Source organism: Atta cephalotes (genome assembly GCF_000143395.1).
Source record: "Atta cephalotes unplaced genomic scaffold scaffold00010, whole genome shotgun sequence".
Classification (NCBI taxonomy): domain Eukaryota; kingdom Metazoa; phylum Arthropoda; class Insecta; order Hymenoptera; family Formicidae; genus Atta; species Atta cephalotes.
In genome coordinates, this window is record NW_012130074.1 from 4,375,269 (window position 1) to 4,394,423 (window position 19,155).

At 29.2% G+C, this 19,155-nt stretch overlaps 1 protein-coding gene across 1 annotated transcript in view; it reads right to left on the reverse strand.

The window, feature by feature from the left end:
- Window positions 1-19,155, reverse strand: part of LOC105627885 (testican-3) — a 149,779-nt gene that overhangs the window by 39,882 nt on the left and 90,742 nt on the right. Inside the window, exons 3-4 of the mRNA XM_012209158.1 lie at window positions 15,965-16,067; window positions 10,632-10,760 (exon numbers count right to left, since the gene is read on the reverse strand). Coding sequence (XP_012064548.1) covers window positions 10,632-10,760; window positions 15,965-16,067 — 232 coding nt within the window. The remainder of the gene's footprint in view (window positions 1-10,631; window positions 10,761-15,964; window positions 16,068-19,155) is intronic.

The window sequence follows — 19,155 nt, forward strand, 5'->3', positions numbered from 1 at the left end:
ATATATATATATATATGTTTATATATATATAAAACATACTTGATGTACAAAATATATTTCTAGAAATCACATGTGAATATCTTTAAATATCAAATTTAAGAAATTAAGAAAAAATAACATTTAAAATTTTAATATTTAAATATTTTCAATAAAAACGATACAAGTTTTATTTAAAAATAATTATTTAAATATGAAAAAATTGAACATGGATAACAAGCTGCAACTAAAATTTTATGCACACGTTTCAAGTTAAAATTTACTTATAAAACAATATCATGACATTGAGGGAAAAAAGTCATTGAAAATATCTAAAATAAAATTTCCGATATTCGTTCGCTTAGGCATATGTCTGTACGCATTACTTATGATAAAAATTATAATTGGCACTTATAATCGTATTTCGGATGCAGCTATTAAAATTTAATTTATTAAAATGATAATCGAAAAGAGTGTATTTTTAACAAAGCAATAAAACATCTAGTTGTATATTAATATAGTTAAATAAAAAAATTCTCTATATGTATATATTATTATATAAAATATCATAGCAAATTAAGACAACGATGGAAACAAAGATATTTCTGTACATACATTTACATATTTATTTAGATAATATATAGATAATATATAGATAATATATCGTATCTATTTAATAATAATAATAATAATAATAATAATAATAATAATAATAATAATAATAATGATAAAAGTCAGCGAGAAAATATCATATCAACTTTTCCGCTAGGGAAATATCGACGTAAATTGGCAGAGTCTCAAACTGAGAGTTAAACTTCCACCTGACACGAGTCTGTACATCGACTTTAAAACTCCCTTCGCAGGACCGGCTCTTTGACGAAGACAAAGCATCGGCTCGCGGCGCAACGTGGGAAAAGCTGACTCGCAAAAAGAATCCCGACGGACGCTTGGGCTGTCTTTGTCAGCGCACAACGATTTTTCTTGACGATCGACAGGAGGAATCGCTGCTATTAACGACCCTGTGAACATCGCACACCGGAGATTGAAGCTCGTAATGAACGAGCCGACGCGACATTGCGACGACGACGGTGACGATGCTTATAGGATCCATTGTGCATTTCCCGTTTTAATTGCAAGATCGTACTAGCACTGTTTGCTTATAATTAACGATACGCTAAAGCACTTTAGGAATTAAAACTTTTACCATCCTCTTTCTCGCTGTTTCTCGTCTCACGTCTGTTTCTCGCTCTCTTCTTTTTCACGGATTTCGATTCACTTAACGTACCTTCATTCTCCACTCCCTCGCGCTTCTCAGTCGCGTAATCACTTCTCGATACCATACGCGAATCCGAGAGCGCGCGTACAGCAGAATCTATTTTTCAATTATTGGATATTCCCGTGGATCGAATCGACGGAGAGAAAGAAAGCGGTGACAATGAAATTCTTGTCAGAATTAATCGATTCCCATCCAGAAAGCAATGTGAAATTCAATCGTTTCTCTCAAACGTGAATCTCATCGCGGTCCAATGACGGGTTCAACAATCCTTGTAAACATTTGTTTAGCTGTTCTATTCATCAAAATCGTATATTTCATATAAATTCTATCATCTAAATTCCTCTACTCACATTTCACGATATTTAAACGATTATTCAATTTCATTTTTAATTCAGACGTAAAAAAAGAAGAATATCGGCAAAAAATAAGTTTATTAAAATGCTATTCTAGAAAATTTTATTAATTTATTTTTATTAATTTATGGGATTTATACATAATAGCAATGGAATATGATTGTAAAATTAAGTGCATTAAATTTATATTAAAATGTTATAGAAGTTGTAGGATTCTTTCGCACAGAAAGACATTTTCAGTAAAATATTCACTGATGATTCAACTAAAGATACAAATACATAGAAAACCTTTGTATAAACGCAATTTTTAGAAATTTTATGAAAAAATGATGCATAAAAAGTTACAAAAAAGTAATTTTATTAAAAATTATAAATAATTTTTTGAAATGTCTTTTTTTTCACAATTTGGCAAAAATTAAACCAAGATTTTTTTTTTAATTTCAACAATATTTTTTTCATAAATAATAAATTCCTTGATTATTTGGTATAAATAATATTTCCACGATGAACTTTTAACATAAATTAAAAAACTTTTCTTGGAAATATCAATAAAGAATCAAATTTTTCAGAAAAAAATATAATATAATATTAATTCAATTAATTTATTAATTCAGAAAAAAGTTTTTGGAGCCTTCATATATATGTACATATCTTTAAAATGCGTTTAAAAAAAGTTTATTTTTATTTTCGTTTATAAGATATCATGGGAAAACAAAAAATCAACGTTTTTTAAATTATTTGTACAATACTCTAAAAAAATATGGGTGCAAATTTAACATCATGTGGTGTTTATATAATTCTCACTCATATTGTTATTGATACTAACATCAACATGATGTGGATTTAAAAGCCATATTGAATGGTGTTAAGTCCATTTACTAGGTTATATCAACAACGATAAAAGTTATTATAAACGCTGCAAAATGTTTAATCCATACCTATATTTTTTTAGAGTATTTAAAAGTTACATTTTTAATAAAATTTCTTTTTTGCAACTTTTTATGCATTATTCCTTCATAAAATCTCTATCGATTTAATATATAAAAATTTTTATATATTCTTTTAGTCCTCAATTAACAGTAAATATTTTACTGGAAATATTTTTTTTTTCGTAAGCAAAGATTCTATAATCCCTTAAGCTGATATGAACTTCGTTTTAATAAAGAAAGATCACAAGTTTTGGTTTACCACAAGTTATATGTACATCGAAAAATTTGGATACACTTTGCTTATCTTAATAAATACGAAAAAATTCCATGGTAGAATAGAAAAGTTTCCATCGAAAGATGACTTGGATTGTGAAGTTACAAATCGAAATTGCTCAGAAATCTTTGCCTTTTGGACAGACACACGACAATAGAAATAATAAGAAAGAACAGAAAGATCCCGCGAAGAATGGAACGAATGTAGTACGAAAGAGAGAAAAAGGAAAAGAACATGGACTTAGTCAGACGGGAATCGTCAAAGCATATCAACTGCGCGACCAACGTCCAAATTTTGAATTAAACATGAGAAAGCAGCGGTTGCACGATAATAGAACGGAACACACGGTGGGACGCCCGAGGCAAATGGGACGCGCATTTCTACTTCATGTAAAATTCCGTCCTTGGTTACCGTGGTTGCAAACCAAACCCGATCCCATAGCCTGTAACGGCTATCGATAACGGCTTATGCAGACTCAAGAATCGACGTAAGTGTCGATGGCTTGTTCATCCTCTGGAGAAGCTTTCGGAAGAAACGGAAGAACTGTCGTGGCCCGTCGTCAAAATAGCGAAATGATATTCGATTTAGAAATTTACGATTGAATTAATTTGATCGATGCAAAAACCGATGATCGGGGAATTAATGAATAATTATTCATTAAACAAAAGTCACTCATTCGAAGAACACCCGCTTTCTCGTCTTACTAATTACGATAAAGGCAAACGAGCGACAACAGCTGAGGTTCTCGTTGCAAACAGAGCAAATGGCCTCCGTATCTTTGAATGCGCGCTGCAAATTGCAGCCATCGAGTCGCACGCTTCTTACCGAAGGAAAGAAGACTACTATGGTGCAATCCGATTTCCAGCTAGATTGAAGCCGACAACGTTATATGAGTTGTACTGAAAGCCCTCAATCTTAATGACAGCTTCTTTAACCAATTCGTTGTCGACTTTTTCTTACCTGAAACACCGAGATACCAATAGTCTCTGTGTTAGAACTAATTGAAAACAGAAAGCTTTTCGTGAACATTGAGAGATATAATTAAATCTATTGTTCGCCACAAAATTTCATTGTTCTCTCTGAATGAAACTTGATTATTTTTTAAAAGGAATTTCATTTTGAGATTTAATGATTTAAAAGTTTCACATCAATATGAAAAAATGATTTTGCTAAGATACATGGAGAAAATTTTGTTTTAAAATTTACCTACCTCGAAAATATAGTAATTGCGGTATAATATGATATTTAAAAAATATTTACCGTGCACTTCAATAAAATTAATCAAACTTATTTAATATTTTATTGTAGCTTTATTAAATGAGCTTTATTATGAATGAGAAAGATTAATATTAAAATTTTTAGAAATACAATGTTGTTCTACGATATTTTCAGAATAAACTCTAAAAAAAAAAATTCTTTCCATGTATCTTAAAAAATTTTATAGGGAAAAGAAATCTTTTAGTGAAAATTATTGGTTCATTATCATATCTTCAGTGGAATGGAATGGTTTTTAAATGGAGAAAAGAATCATTTTTCGATTTTATTTTTAATTATAAGTTCTTTAAATTTTTCAATAAATTTTTTTAAGAAAAAGAACTTCGAGAGAAATCTTTATAATTTCTATTTAATAATTTTCAGATCATAGAAAAAACAATTTTGCTAAAATATTTAAACATTTAACTTATCAAATCTATATCTAGTTTTTAGATATTTTAACAAAATCGTTCTTTTCGTAATTGAAAATGAAAATTATGAAATGGAAATTATATATAAAGGCTTATAGTTTTGAAGGCTTGAAAAAAATCGAATTTTTTCCATTTTTCAGTAGACTTTTTCTGTTCTTTTCCCAAGGATAGAAAAATTAATTGGAAACATTCACGTTATGTTTGTAAAATTTCCCACATTTGTTTCTCTTTCCATAAAAAAATAATTGTATATTTAACTAAAGTTAAATAAAGTTAAATATAAATTAATATGTTATATCTCAGACAGCACAAAATCCAAAAGATATAAAGATATTCCTAAATCTTTTAGACATCGTTTGGGTATTTTTATATCTTTCAGACTTTTGTGCTGTCAGAGATATTAAGAAAAAATATATTCAAAAAATTATAATGAATATATTATGGATAAATAAATAATAATATTATCAAAATATCTCATAAAAAGAGTCAATTTGACAAAACAAAAATTTTTCAAAATTTTATATAGCGAACTTATATTTACTGTCACAGAAACCGTGATTTATTATTAGCTCACAATTTTTTGTGACAGCAGTAAATATACGTTATAAAATTAAAAATTGAAAAATCGTTTGTTTGTATCATGGTGATCTCCACCAGATTAAATCACCTTATTTTACAGTATAAATTAGAATAATATTAGAATAATATTAGAGATAATGTATTAAGAATAAGAAAAATAAAAAGCAAACAAAAATAAATGAAAAATAGAATATGTATTTTAAATAGATTATGTATTTTAAATAATATAAAACGTATGCATGTCTCTTGATAATTGTTAAGCAAAATTCTTAAGAAAAAGAACTTAATAAATATATTAATTTAAATTAGTCTTTAGTTAGGAATGCATTTGTTCCTAAAACAATTTGTTTAATAATAAATAATCCTCTCCTCAAATGATATAATATCCCAAATATAAATATAAAAATTAGCTCGATATTACTTCCAACTAATACTAATACGAGGTGTCTCATTTCAATAATACTATAAAATGCAAGAGTTGCTCGTGAGCTTATACTTAATTTAAATAAAAAGCTTATACATTTTGTAATGAGTATTAAAACGAATCATATAAGTCTTTGGAGTGAAAAGAATTATAAATTTTTTAAAAGCTTATCTTGATTCGCAGTTCTATTGTAAGAACTAATGACTCTTTAACACATACATTAATTTTTAATCGCTCTCCTCTTTTAAGCTACTCTCAGAATTCCAATCAGAATAATTGCAATTACTATTATCACGGTTATCCGAAACTGATAATAATGAAGTGTTATCTTCATTTAAATATTACATCTAAGGATATAAATTTTACATTATTAATATAATAAGTACAATTTCCATTTTAACTAGGCATTTCTTTGTGTTTGCGAAAAAAGTCAAGAGTAATAAATTGCTGCAAACAAATACTAATTTTTCCACTCTCTTAAAGTGGCCGAGACAGTTTCTTTTCTTGGAATAAATAAATCAGTCCGACCTTTCGCACGTACGTATGAAGTGGGATGTAATTGTAGTAAACGAAGAGCAATTGGCGTAATAGAAACTCTGGATCATATTAATATGAGGGAGGACATTAAAAATTAGGTAACATCTAATTTATATAACGAAAATAGCAATTTTTTGCTATTTTCACTAATCAAAAAAAAGGGATTTTTTTCTGATTGATTCTCAACAATGTAAAAAAATGGTATTTTTTTAAATTACTATAAAAAAAACTTCTCTTAATCATAATGAAAAATTTACTTCGAGAATTTAAACAACAATATAATTAAAAAATAATTCCACTCAGACATTATTATTCTTTCTAATGAAAATATAATAACAAATCATTAATGTTCATTAAAAATTAATTTTCCCAACAAATAATTTATTTCGTAATTTTCATTAAAAAATACACTATTGAAAATAAGATAAAAATTAATTCCATGGAAAATATGCTAATGAACCAATCGTTTTTTTTATGAAAAATGCAAGGTTATTATCGCATTTCTCTAAAATATTTTTTTAAAGATTATCATATTTGATGAACGATCTCGTTATTACATCAACGCAAATAGATGTAAATAGTAACAAAATAAAAAGTATTAATTTTCCGTACTTGGATAGTAAAAAAAAATTGCATATGTTTTTATCTGTTTTTCAAAAAAAATTTCCCGCTTGAAATATGCTTTTATTTAATCATTTCATTTTTTAAAAAGCAAGTTTCAAATGAACTTGCATGATAATATAGAGTTAAAGTCAAATCGCAACTATAGTAATATAATTGGAAAACAGTACAATGACACGGAAGAGTTCGTTATAGAATTACAGGTTAACGACTGCTTCTTGTCAATAGTGTTGCCATGCAATTTCTCACAAGATACTCGCAAAGTTGTTCGTAAAGTTATAACGCGAGAACTTACCAGAGACGTCCTCCTACAATTCGCGAGAAATAAATTTTGATTTCGCAGCTTCTTCGAACGCGATAAACACGCGGTGACCTCGTGCGAACAGACTAAATAGACCGAAGACATACAAGAATTACCGGAAACATTTTAAGATGCAAGCTCGCGAGCGAATAAGATTATTAAGACTGCGTTTCCGCGATAGTATGCAAATATTATGCGAAGACATAATTTCGGGAAACATTAATGTTAATGCTATTTCACAAACTGCTCGCCGCGACCTGAAATGCTAAGCGATAAATGTCTTTTCGACGCCGACGAAGTAACTTCAGATAATAGAAATTGCAAAATTTTATAATATGAAAAAAGAAAATGTCGATATTTTTTTGCAAAGTTATATCCGAGTCAAAATTTCAATACGTCGTGAAGTACGATAACATTTTCGGATAATTGAAATCGGTATCTATTTTCCCAGAATGAAAGTTTCGATGAGACTCCTGCGCGCGAGTCATTTCGCGTAAAATATATCCACCGCATATTAAGAAAGTATTGCGATGAAAAGTTTCTTTATCGAAAAAAAAAAAACGAACTAACCTTTATTGAGAGTATAAAACTTGAAAGCAAAAATCCTTTTCCTATAACATTTTTTAATCGTCTCTAATATGTTTTTAAATTTGCAACTGTACCACTGCAAAACATGCTGTATATTTCATGGATAGAAAATGCACCGCGTAATATTTTATGCATTTTATGTTCTCGCATGGGACTCTTTGATCCCAAAATTTAATACGTCTGTTCTATCTTATTTTATCCAATTGTATTATACTAGGTTACGCTTATCCTACATTACAGTAACACGGAAATAATACAGAAAGGAGGCTTCCGTAAAATAGAATGTAAATGTAATGTTAAAGAAAGACACTGCATTAGGCTAAACAAGAAATATTGAGTGAGTAAAATTGCTGAGAACAATAATTTCGCGAAATTGTGTAACATTCTTTATATCGGACATAATCTTTTATTATGCGTGATGAATTTCCAGGGGAGCATGATCGAGCCAAAAAAAAGTAAATGGTTCCTGCTCGTGCAAATTTAAACAGGAAGAAACTTTCCATCAGTTTCGACTCGTTGCGACTTATATATATATATATATATATATATAAAACTGCTTCTTTCTCTGTCTCTTCCTCTTCTTCCCTTTTAGAGTTTTTATTCCTTAGGGAGAAGTATTAGACGTCTGCAGAGTTCTTACACGTGTCGTTAACTTCAGTTTGACATCTGACGTGCCAAAAGCGAAAATCAAATATGACGTCTTCGGTTATTGCCAAAATAAAATTTTTCATGGGATTACACAAAGTTATATTTGTCTGATAAAATTCAAGGCGGCAAATGTTATTCTTGTAATAACATGTTTAATATTATTATAATATTATCTGTAATATTTAATTAATATAATACTATTATAAAATTCTCAAATATTTAAAAAATTTTTGCTATTAATTGATCCGTTCCATTATAAAAAGCTGTGTTAAACGCTATTATGTCAAAAACATATTTCAGTATATTGAATACGCATCGATGTAAGTCAGAATCGTGTATTCAGAATTAATTTCGTTATTATAATTTTCGCAAAATTTCGTTATATAATTTTTGCAAAATAGATTCGAGTAGTTTAATATAAAGTTGCAAAAATTCAAGCAAAGATTCAAACGATTTCTTCGTCAGTTGATGCCGCCTGTGCAATCGGCCAGAAAAATGAATATGTAAAAGTCATAAATTTTCAAAGCCGCCAGCAGGATATAAAATACTTTGTTTTCACAAGAGTGTAGTATTTTATATATCAACACATTCATACAACTCTACTGATGATTAATCCATTACGATACAAACAATAGAAAGAATATCAGTTGTAAATTGTCCTGAAGCAACAATGGTTCGATCGCAAAAAATCATTAATGTTAATCATTACAATCATATTCTTAACATCCAACACAATTAGCTTTATATACAATATGTATCTCAGACTAATAAACCAGCTAATTCTTTCGTAACAATAGAGATGCAATTCGACATATCTTAGGTACATATTTTAAAGAGATTTGCGCTTGCAAATTTCTGGATTAGTAGTGAATTAAGCGTAATTTTAATAATCGCCATTTGAAAGTATAAAAGCACGCGTCTTTGAAAATGTGATGACGGCGACAGTGTTTTCAATTTCGCGCTTGAACGACTTTATTCTCGAGGGAAAAGTGTTCGATCTCGCGCTCCTCCAAAGCGAACCTGCGAGGTCCATTTGACGCATCGTTTGACAAAGGGATAAAAAGAGTTCTCCTAGTTTCTATAGAAACGATGCTACCGTCGTAATTAATTATTTGCCTGACTATCTGAACGCAGACCTCACTAAATCCAAAGTCGATGAGCTTCTCTTTGGATGAGATTAACGCGAATTCCTATCCACGCGCGCGATTTTTAAGCTCTTGATCTCTAATCAAGACGAGCGCACAACGGAGATAACATTTTCGTAAAACTTTGCAAAATAAACTGTCGAAACGGAAGGAAAGTTACGTTCCTCTTGCCATTTCTTTCGATACGCGTGGAATCCGCACAAATCCAAATGGAAGATCGAATTTCGAGCGAGAATTGTTCGATACGATAATCCTATCCCCTATTACAATTCTATTGCGACGCACGATTCGGGAAAAATTCTATCCCGTTTCACTGTCTATACAATATATATCGCAAAAGGATTACATTGCAAAATGAAATTCTCAATTCCGCTTGGGGAATTTTCTTTTCACAGAGAAGCCACGTTTAAAAGTTCGTGGGGCTTGTGCACGAACTGATAATGCCCGTTTGACGTGGCTTGCGAAATATAAACATGCTGCGGCGCGTTTCCCGAGCGCGCAATGTTACCTCCGGAACTAATTTTTCCTGAAACTTTACCCGTCGTATTAAACAGAGACTGCGCGCGCAATGCGGCTTTTCCAAATGAAGTTTCGGAAACTATTCAAGAAACCGTTTACAATCCGCATAAGAATCATGTCTTATTCTTACCGCTCGACTTCACGCTAATATTAATAATTTTGCGTTTCTATGGCATCTATTCAGAACACCTATAAGAACGTTGTTAAAGTTTTGAGCATTCTTAAAGCAAAAGTTTAAAAAAATTGTGTTATTCAGCAGGTTTATAGAAAAATCTATATACATAAGGGTGAATATTACGTATTCTAAAAGATTTCAAGGAGTGATTCCTCACAAAAACGAAAACTTGATAATTGTGTATTCGAAATGCAAAATTTTGAAAACCACTCGAATTATTTTCATGAAATTTTATGTTTAAAGTTTGATCAAAATAAGTTTTCGGAAAAAACAAAATTTTCCTTTCAACTTTGATATATCTTTGATATATCTTTGATATATCTTTGAAATTAAGCCATTTTGCTATGATAAAACGGTAAGATTATAAAAAATAAATAAATAAATTTGAAAAAAATAAATTTTTTTAAATATTGCAATTCCAAAATTAAAAAAATTTTTTTAAAAGACAATTCTTTGCGTAAAATTTGGAGTGATTTCAAGGCGAAAAATGTGTGTTCGTGTCTCAAGAAATTTTTGCATTTTATTCGAGTGTTTAAAAGCAACGAATCTGTGCAATACGAATTTGTGAATTAAACGGATAATGAAGTCCGTTGTCACTTACTTTGACTCGTCCTGATCGTCGTCATCGTCCTCGGAATCAAAGAAGGCGTCGTCGTCATCCGAATCAACTGAAGTTTCAGTCCTCATTCGTCGCTGTTGAACTGCACGAGACTTTGGAATTACTATATCTCTGAAAATGCATTGTAATATAATTTATATTATTAATTTATGTTATTGTAATTAGTACTGCACTAATTATTGGTTTAATGTTAGAAATGTAAAGAAATTAATTAGCTTCAAATGAGCAACTCCGCTTTATTGGTTATTGGAACTCATTTGTTTTGCAACATTTCATTATTTTGTATTAAGAAAAAAAATAATGACTCTATTCTCTACTCTATTCTATTTAAAATATAAGATATTGAAAGTTTTTAAGATATTGTTTTAACCTTATAAAAATATAATTGTTAAATATAAGAAAAATGTAAAAAATTCCTTTTTTTGTAACTGTATCGTAAATAACTAATAACACAGCACTGCAAATCCAAGTGTGTTACAGATGGCTTTAACATATATATGTTATTTATAGTTAAATTTAATTTTTAATGTAAAAATTACACTATACTATACAAGTTTAAATGCATAATTTGTATTTATATGCAGTATAGTGTATTATTTTTGCACTAATCACACACATACATTGAAATTACTTTTTACACACTTACAATGCAATGAGAATGATTTTGCGGTTTGAAAAACAACAAGAGGTTTCTTTGTGAATTTGAATTCAAATAAGAATATTTTATTAGGTCAAATTTATGAGAAAAATAGAGTTAAAATTTTCTAAAAATGCGTTTTTAAAGCATTTTTAAAATTTTGTAATTAATAAAACCAATCTTCTACAGATTTTGAAAAAGGTTCAAATTAATGCTTGAACATTTTACTCTAATATAAAAATATCAAATCTTTGCCATCATCTCTTGTATGCTTTGTTTTTAGAAGTGTAGTCAAGTAGAACGATTGCCCATACAATCCCAATACAAAACCATTACAAATAAAACATGAAAGTGAAAATTTTAATAGTGAATTTTATGTGTGAGAATAGAAGATTATAATTCGTGTAAAAAAATCTTTTTTTTAAATATAATCAGTTTTTTAAATGTGATCTTTTATTGTCACATATCACCACTATTGAAATTTTTACTATCTGTATAGGACGATCATTTTACTTGACACTACATCCACCCTTAAAAATATATAGGTCACATTTCAAAACATTATTAAAAATATAAAAATTTCATAGTTACATCTAAATATAAGTATAAATTTGAGCATTTCTCTTATTGGTTTAAAAATTATTTAATTTTTTTTATTAGTTTTGATTCTTATATAAAATCGCATTCTGTATTACTTATTTACATATTTGATGAAAAAGTAACATTAATAATTAAATAAAATTTTAAACACACACTGATTAAACAATAATAAATGTTCGTGCAAAAGTTTCTTTCCACTTATATTCATTTAAAAGTTATTGACTTAAAACTGTAAAAAAAGGTTATTTTGCTTTATATATAAAACCATTATATATAAATTATGAGCCAAATTATTTGTTTTGTTTTTTACAATTGGTTTCACAGGTTAATCTCGTTAAAATTTTTTAATGATATTAATTAATTGTTTAACTGATGTTCTTAACCGATATACAACCAAAACCCCTTAAACTCATTGCGATTACATCCACTTTTAAAAATAAAGCTTATCAGAGATTCGATAATGCCGATCAGTAAAAGATTCAATATTTTTATATTAAAATATAATACAGAAGCTTGCAGAAATTTGCAATGTTGCTAGAACACTATAATGTTGTTGCAATATTTCTGGAATGATTTGTACTGTACGGGAAATAATGTTCAAGCATTAATTTGAGTCTTTTTCGAAATTTTTCGCTTATCGGGTTCATCAGCAATCTATAAATAAATTTAAATCTATAAAAAAATCAAAATAAATTTTTTAATTTAAAAACGCATTTTTGAAGTGTTTCAACTACATTTTTCTTATAAACTTGATCCGATAAAGTATTTCTCCTTACAGATTTGGATTCGACGCAAAAAAACTATAAACACTAACTTCCAAACCGTAGAAAAAAATGTTACAGACCTGTGCAATGTTCTTATTTTCAATATCTCTCATCCCATATAAAGTTTTACTAATAATTAATAAACAATACAACAAGTTTTTTTGCGTAAGAAGTAAAACAAGCTCGACGGGCCAACTTCAAATTTTAATTGTTCTCTTTCGGGCTTTGGAAACTTTTGCAAGAGCAATTCAGACGCGCGCGATTTGCATAGAACCTACTTTATTCGATGAATTAATGCTCGTTATGAAGTTTCGTGTCCTACAACCCTGCCGAGGCACTGGAGATACCACGCCCTAGGAATTACAGACGCGAAGCGTGAATTAGCTTTACGCGGGGCAAAAATTAAACGGCCATTATTCGAACTACGTTACACTAAGCTAAACTCCTGGTATTTAAACGTGCGCCATTCTAAATTCTGAGTTTCACCGACGTTCGTTAGGTTGATATAGCATCTCGTTTTAACACAATCAAATGAAATACATCCGGGAATTTAGTGCTTTTCTGTTCTTGATTCGTTGCTGAAGAGATTGCGTCAACTTGGTAGATACAGTTTCTTGTTTCATCGTCGTATTATTACTTTATCTGCCCGCGGCTGCGAAACGATATAATTGCATTTACGATGGTGAGTCTGCTTTATCAAAAGCAATTTTTCGTGATTATTTAACGTGGAGATCACTATACATTTGCACCTCAAAAAAAGTCGTGGTAAAAATGATGCTTTCATTGGAAAGAAAAATTCAGCGATGTCGAATTTAAAATAATTTTCGAGATGAGATAATGTTAATCGATATAACAATATTTAATATCTAAATATAAGTATTTATTTCAGATATTTATTATTTACGACGTTGTTAATTTAATGTTCATTCACATCATTTAGTACAATTAATAAATTTAAAAAATCTATTTTTAAAAATATATTTCGTACATACAAAATTGAAAAGCTATCTAATTTTATTATTTAATTTTCACGTTTGCGTGTGGATGTTCACTTTCCATGAGGCAAAATTTGCGATAAAATTATTTCCATTAAATTAATTAGTGCACCAGTGCAATTTAAGAATCCTCATTAATTATAACGCTTTTTCTCTAAATCAATAGATACATTCACTGATTACCCTGTGGCATACTTGCATAATCAATATAAAGTTCAATTAAAAAAGAAACAAAGTTTGAATTATATAATTAAAATAGTGATATTTGCATGTTAATTTCAATCTTCCAATACTATATTCATTGAATTTATGCACTAAAACAAGGTTAATTAGATCACGTAATAAAAATTAGCTTAGGAATCTCACATTTTATTCACTGATTACCAGTGACATATTTGACACTGATATCAGTGATTATTCACTAATTCAGATTTAAAGAATTTCTTAACAATGTTCTTTGCCGATGTATTAAAATATCATTAAAAAATTACTTATTCACTTATTTCATTGCATCTATATTCTCTAAATTCTTTGGAATGGAATCTCACTCTAAAGAGTGAAAATTGAATCTTGAAAAAGGTTTTTCATTTTTTGATTAACTTATGATTAACTTAACCTGATTGTTTTATCCAATGTACTTCATCTATGACGATATCATGGATGAAGCTTCAGGTTAAATTTAATAAGTTAACCAGATAATGATATTAAACGTAAGAATGAGATTTCTCTCTTTAGCGTGACAATTCATTCTAAAAAAAGAGTACAAATCGCTGTTTCGAATTACATACAAATTGCTCAAGATTAAAAATCTTCGGAATATATTGAGAATTTGATCGAACATGAAAACAAGATCGATACACGAAAGTGAAATTTGATCCCTATGATCATCCATAGCGTGTGCAAAATTAATCTCGAATAGGGGCATCGATTTATCAAGGCAAACCCATCGGGCTGCTTAGCCGTTAATGACGCATTAAGGTCATTTAATATCGTACGGGTGCTTCAAGATGAATATCGTCGATCAAGGTATCCGTACGCGGGATATGTACGCGCGCATACATCGTCCATGTAAATGTCCAATTACAGTTAATTGGCAATAAGCACCGCACAGGGAATCAATGATCACCGGAACGGCTTCAGTCGATCGGTGCTTTAATGCCGTTTTGCGACGATACGATATCGTCATTAATATCGATGTTGCTTAGTGGCAACGTAGACTCAGCGGAGTACAAATGTCGAGAATTTCGACTATTCAGTCCCGCGAAAATTGACGTGCTATGAAATTGGCAATGAATGGAGAAAGTTAGAGAAGGTGTTTCGGAAGATCGCTATTTAGCCGCGAATAACACTTCGAACGATGGTATGCGCATTGTTTGCGGCAAGTTAATTTAGCTCAGAGCACTACGCAACGAAGCTCTTTCTTCCAAGAGATTGGCTATTGTTGCTGGTGCCAAGTAAAGATCGAAGATTTAGATAGAGTTCAGTTTAACGTAAGGTAAATGATGCGATAAGCTTAGAAATGCTGAACAATATATGGGACATTGAATACACTATTAGCAATACATTCAAATGCCATGTAGTGTACAATAATTTTCATAGCAACAGAGTATTAAATTTATCTTTGTTAAATTGTAACGTGTTACACATCCTTACTAAAATATTTGCTTTCACAATAAGTACGACACTATATAAGAAATATTTCTAATATATAAAAATTAAATCAATAATTCCTTAACCTTGATGATCTGTTCAAATTCACTACACGATTATGTCATTTGGGTCACACATTTGGGACACAATTAAAAAGCTCTAAAAAGAAAAGGAAACAATATTTTTTTTCATAAAAAAGATTTTACAGTAATAGACTAAGTCATCAAACACTAGAAAAAAAAAATGTTAATAAAAAATTAATAAAAAATAAATTTGAGTCAAATAGATCAGCAGGATTAAATAATATCTCTGAAATGCATACTTTGTGTTTGTATAATATTGTACAATGTTAATTCTTTGCATTCATTTTCATTAGGAGTTTTCAAGAATTTTATATCATTAGGAATTTTCTTCATTTTATATCATCACGAATTGTCTTCTTTACTTCCAAGCGATATTAATATTGCATTATACATTAAAATTTTTATCCTTAATCATCATATGTAAATATAATTTTTATTTTTTTGTGCAAAAATATTAATAGCTAATTAAATTCAAGTTCTTAGTAAAAAAATACTCAACAACATTAATTTAACTTAATATAAGGATATTTTATCTTAAAATATCCTTCCATTCAAAACTATGAGAACACTCGAATTCGATATTTACCCTGATTTGTGAAGCTCTTTCTTCGAAACGCAAACGGCCGTAAACGTGTCCTCCAAAAGGCAAAGTTCCTTCTTCTTGCAGTTGAGTGGACGACAAAGCTCGCCTGAAACAAACAAAAATTAACTTTATATTCTGACATTATGAATAAAAGTACATTTTATCTTCTATTATTGATTATTCTGTAGAAATAAAACAGAATCAGATTTACATACTAGAAATTTACATCCGACATATAAAATTTTTTTATATAGTAATTATTTGAAAATTTAGAGATAATATAAGCTTCTTTCATTTTTATTATCCTCTGTGTTACGCCAATCTAACAGTAAATCTTAATAAGCTATAAAATTAAAATTTATAAAAACGCTGAGAAGCTAAGAAGTGAATCTATTTTAACGTGATGACAGAAGTAATCGTTTCGTGATAGAATTCATGTTTTATCTGATCTTAATTTTAGCAATTCTTTCTCTTCAAAATGTAAGATCTCTTTCATTTTCTTTTCTTTCATCATTCTTTTTTTAAGTGATATTATTCATGAATGAAGAACCGACTGACTGAATAATGCAAATGGTTAAATAAATTTAAATAAAGCTTTGAATAATCTTTTAAGATCTTGCATTGTTTATTTTTTATGATATTCTTTCAGTATTTTCAAAAAATTTATTTTTTCTATAGATAATAGATAGATTTTTGAACAAACTATCTTTTGATAATTTTTTTCAAACTAAAATAATCAAAATAATTTCTCTTGCATTTAAGTTTTTGCAAAATCTATCACTATCTATTCAAAAGTTATATCGATGATTGTTAACCATCTTGCAGTGATAAACGAAGAGTGTTTCAGATATTTCAAAGAAAAAAGAATAAATAAGAATCAACGCGTCACTATTCATTCTTTTCAAATCAAATGAGCGCGATAATAATTCGTTACTGCAGTTATTTGATTACAATAAAGAAAGGCCATAATAATTATGATGAAATCGACCAATATCGCTGCGTTAATCGGACAAATTTTCTGCGAACCGAAATAATATGCGTGGACCCACCGTGAATTATATCGGACATTCGCCATGCACACACTGAGCATTTCCATTCGTCTGGAAATCGCCGACAAGCGATATTGGTTCGAGGGAACACATTTCTATATATCTACTGCCCAACCGCCGAATCGGATTTCCCTTTTCTCCATTAACCGGCCCGGAACCAAGTACATCGTCGATGTCTTCTCTTGCTGTCCTCGCAATCAATAAAACAGTACCCCAATTCAACCTGCAGCTTTTTAACGTATGGCGATCGAAAAACGAGTACGCTAACATAGAATCACAGTTTGCGGGATCTTATATACTACACTTGATAATATATTCTCTACCTCGAAGAGATTTAACGTCCTTTTAAGAAAATATTACATACCCTAATAATTTTATTCACAAACTTTTTATCGCATGCTTGAATAAACTTTGAATATATTTATGTAACTATAATATGAAACATATATTATCATCTAATCATTTTATATTTCTAAAATTTTTGTCAATTGTTTTCAAATTGGTCGGACTAGTGCTGAAATAAATTCACAATTACGCGATATTTACAATAAACATAATTATATTTCTTGATTGTAAATTATTTTTTACTCAAGCTGGACGAACAAAATAAAACTAGTCAACGTTAGAAATTACTTAAAATAAAATAATGAAAATGCTCTGCTTATGCAATTACGTAATTGTTTCTTATTTAGATTTAAACATTTAGACATTTTTATACGCATATTATTTGCTTCCATTTGCGAATGCATAAGAAATTTGCAATTTAGAAAATGTGCGACAATGGAAATAAGAAATGAATGAGCATTTGACGACAAGAACGACGAGTTTTCGCGTTAAACATAAAACTGGCTAATGTCCAACCAAAGTTGCAAACTTTTTTGTTACCGCACTATAATACAATATTGTAAAGAATTGTAGAGAGAGAATTTCATTAAAGAGAGTGACAATGTAAATGAGTTTGTGAAAACCAAGTATAGTAACATATATTATATTGCAAATTCTGACGTTCAAATTAACTATTTTGTAAGAAATATATTCGTTTTTTTTTAAATAAAAAATAATAAATTCTATATTTTATATTATTATTAAATTATATTTTTGGCCAAAAATAATGTTTTTTTTTAATTCAATTTTATTAGTAACAAATTAGTATACCAAGTATAATAATTAATTAACATATGATGTATGCCATAGCGAAATTTTGTTAGAAATATGATAATTATAATTTAGGTGAAGCACTGGATAGAATAGTTTCATTATCATTATTGCTAAAATAATCGCGCGATTCAAACTAAACCACTACATGTGCGTGTGCATGGTTATCTAATGAAAATAACTCTTTGGCACAATCAGTTTACTCACTTTGCTTTTATATAATTAATTATAAGTTCATTTGCAAGCTTATTATTATATTACTTATGTATATTATTACAGTGCAGTAAACAACATAAATCAATATTATTATATACAAACTCATTAAAATTCGTTTATAATAATATTCACTTCCGTGCACAATCATCAACATCTACAAAGATCCCCACTCATATCTTCAAAAATTTATTTAAAAGTATTGTTCTCAAATCGGTATAAAATATAATACATGATAAATATTTTTATAAAATTGAAAATTTGTTTTCAATATTTATTTGTATCTTTTATATTAAGAAAACATCACGCTCCAAATTATATTTTAAAAAAGTGATGTACATAATTTATATAAAAATATTGGAAAATATAAACTGCATATAGTAAATATAGTCATAAAAATTTAAGTTCAATACTTTATATGACAGGCATCTAGAAATACTTCATAGTGTGCCAATGTCGTGTAAAATCGCTCAATGTTCCTTCTCGCCGATCTAGCATGCGGTATAAAACAACCTACGCCGAGAGAGAAGGCGGTTTTCCCTTTAGTGAGTAGATAAAAAGGAAATTCCTCATGTTACAGATTTCAAAATATCCAATTAAAAGTTTCTCTTATGACGCGAAACTTGTCTCCTGATAGAAGTAATATCACACACAAATGAAAGAGTCGGGTCGGAATTAAAGTCGACCGTACATGAATTAAGAAGACCTGGACTGTCTCTTGACGGCTTAATTTCGTGGGGATTTTATGAAAAGGGGTAAAGATTTTTCTGTGCGTGT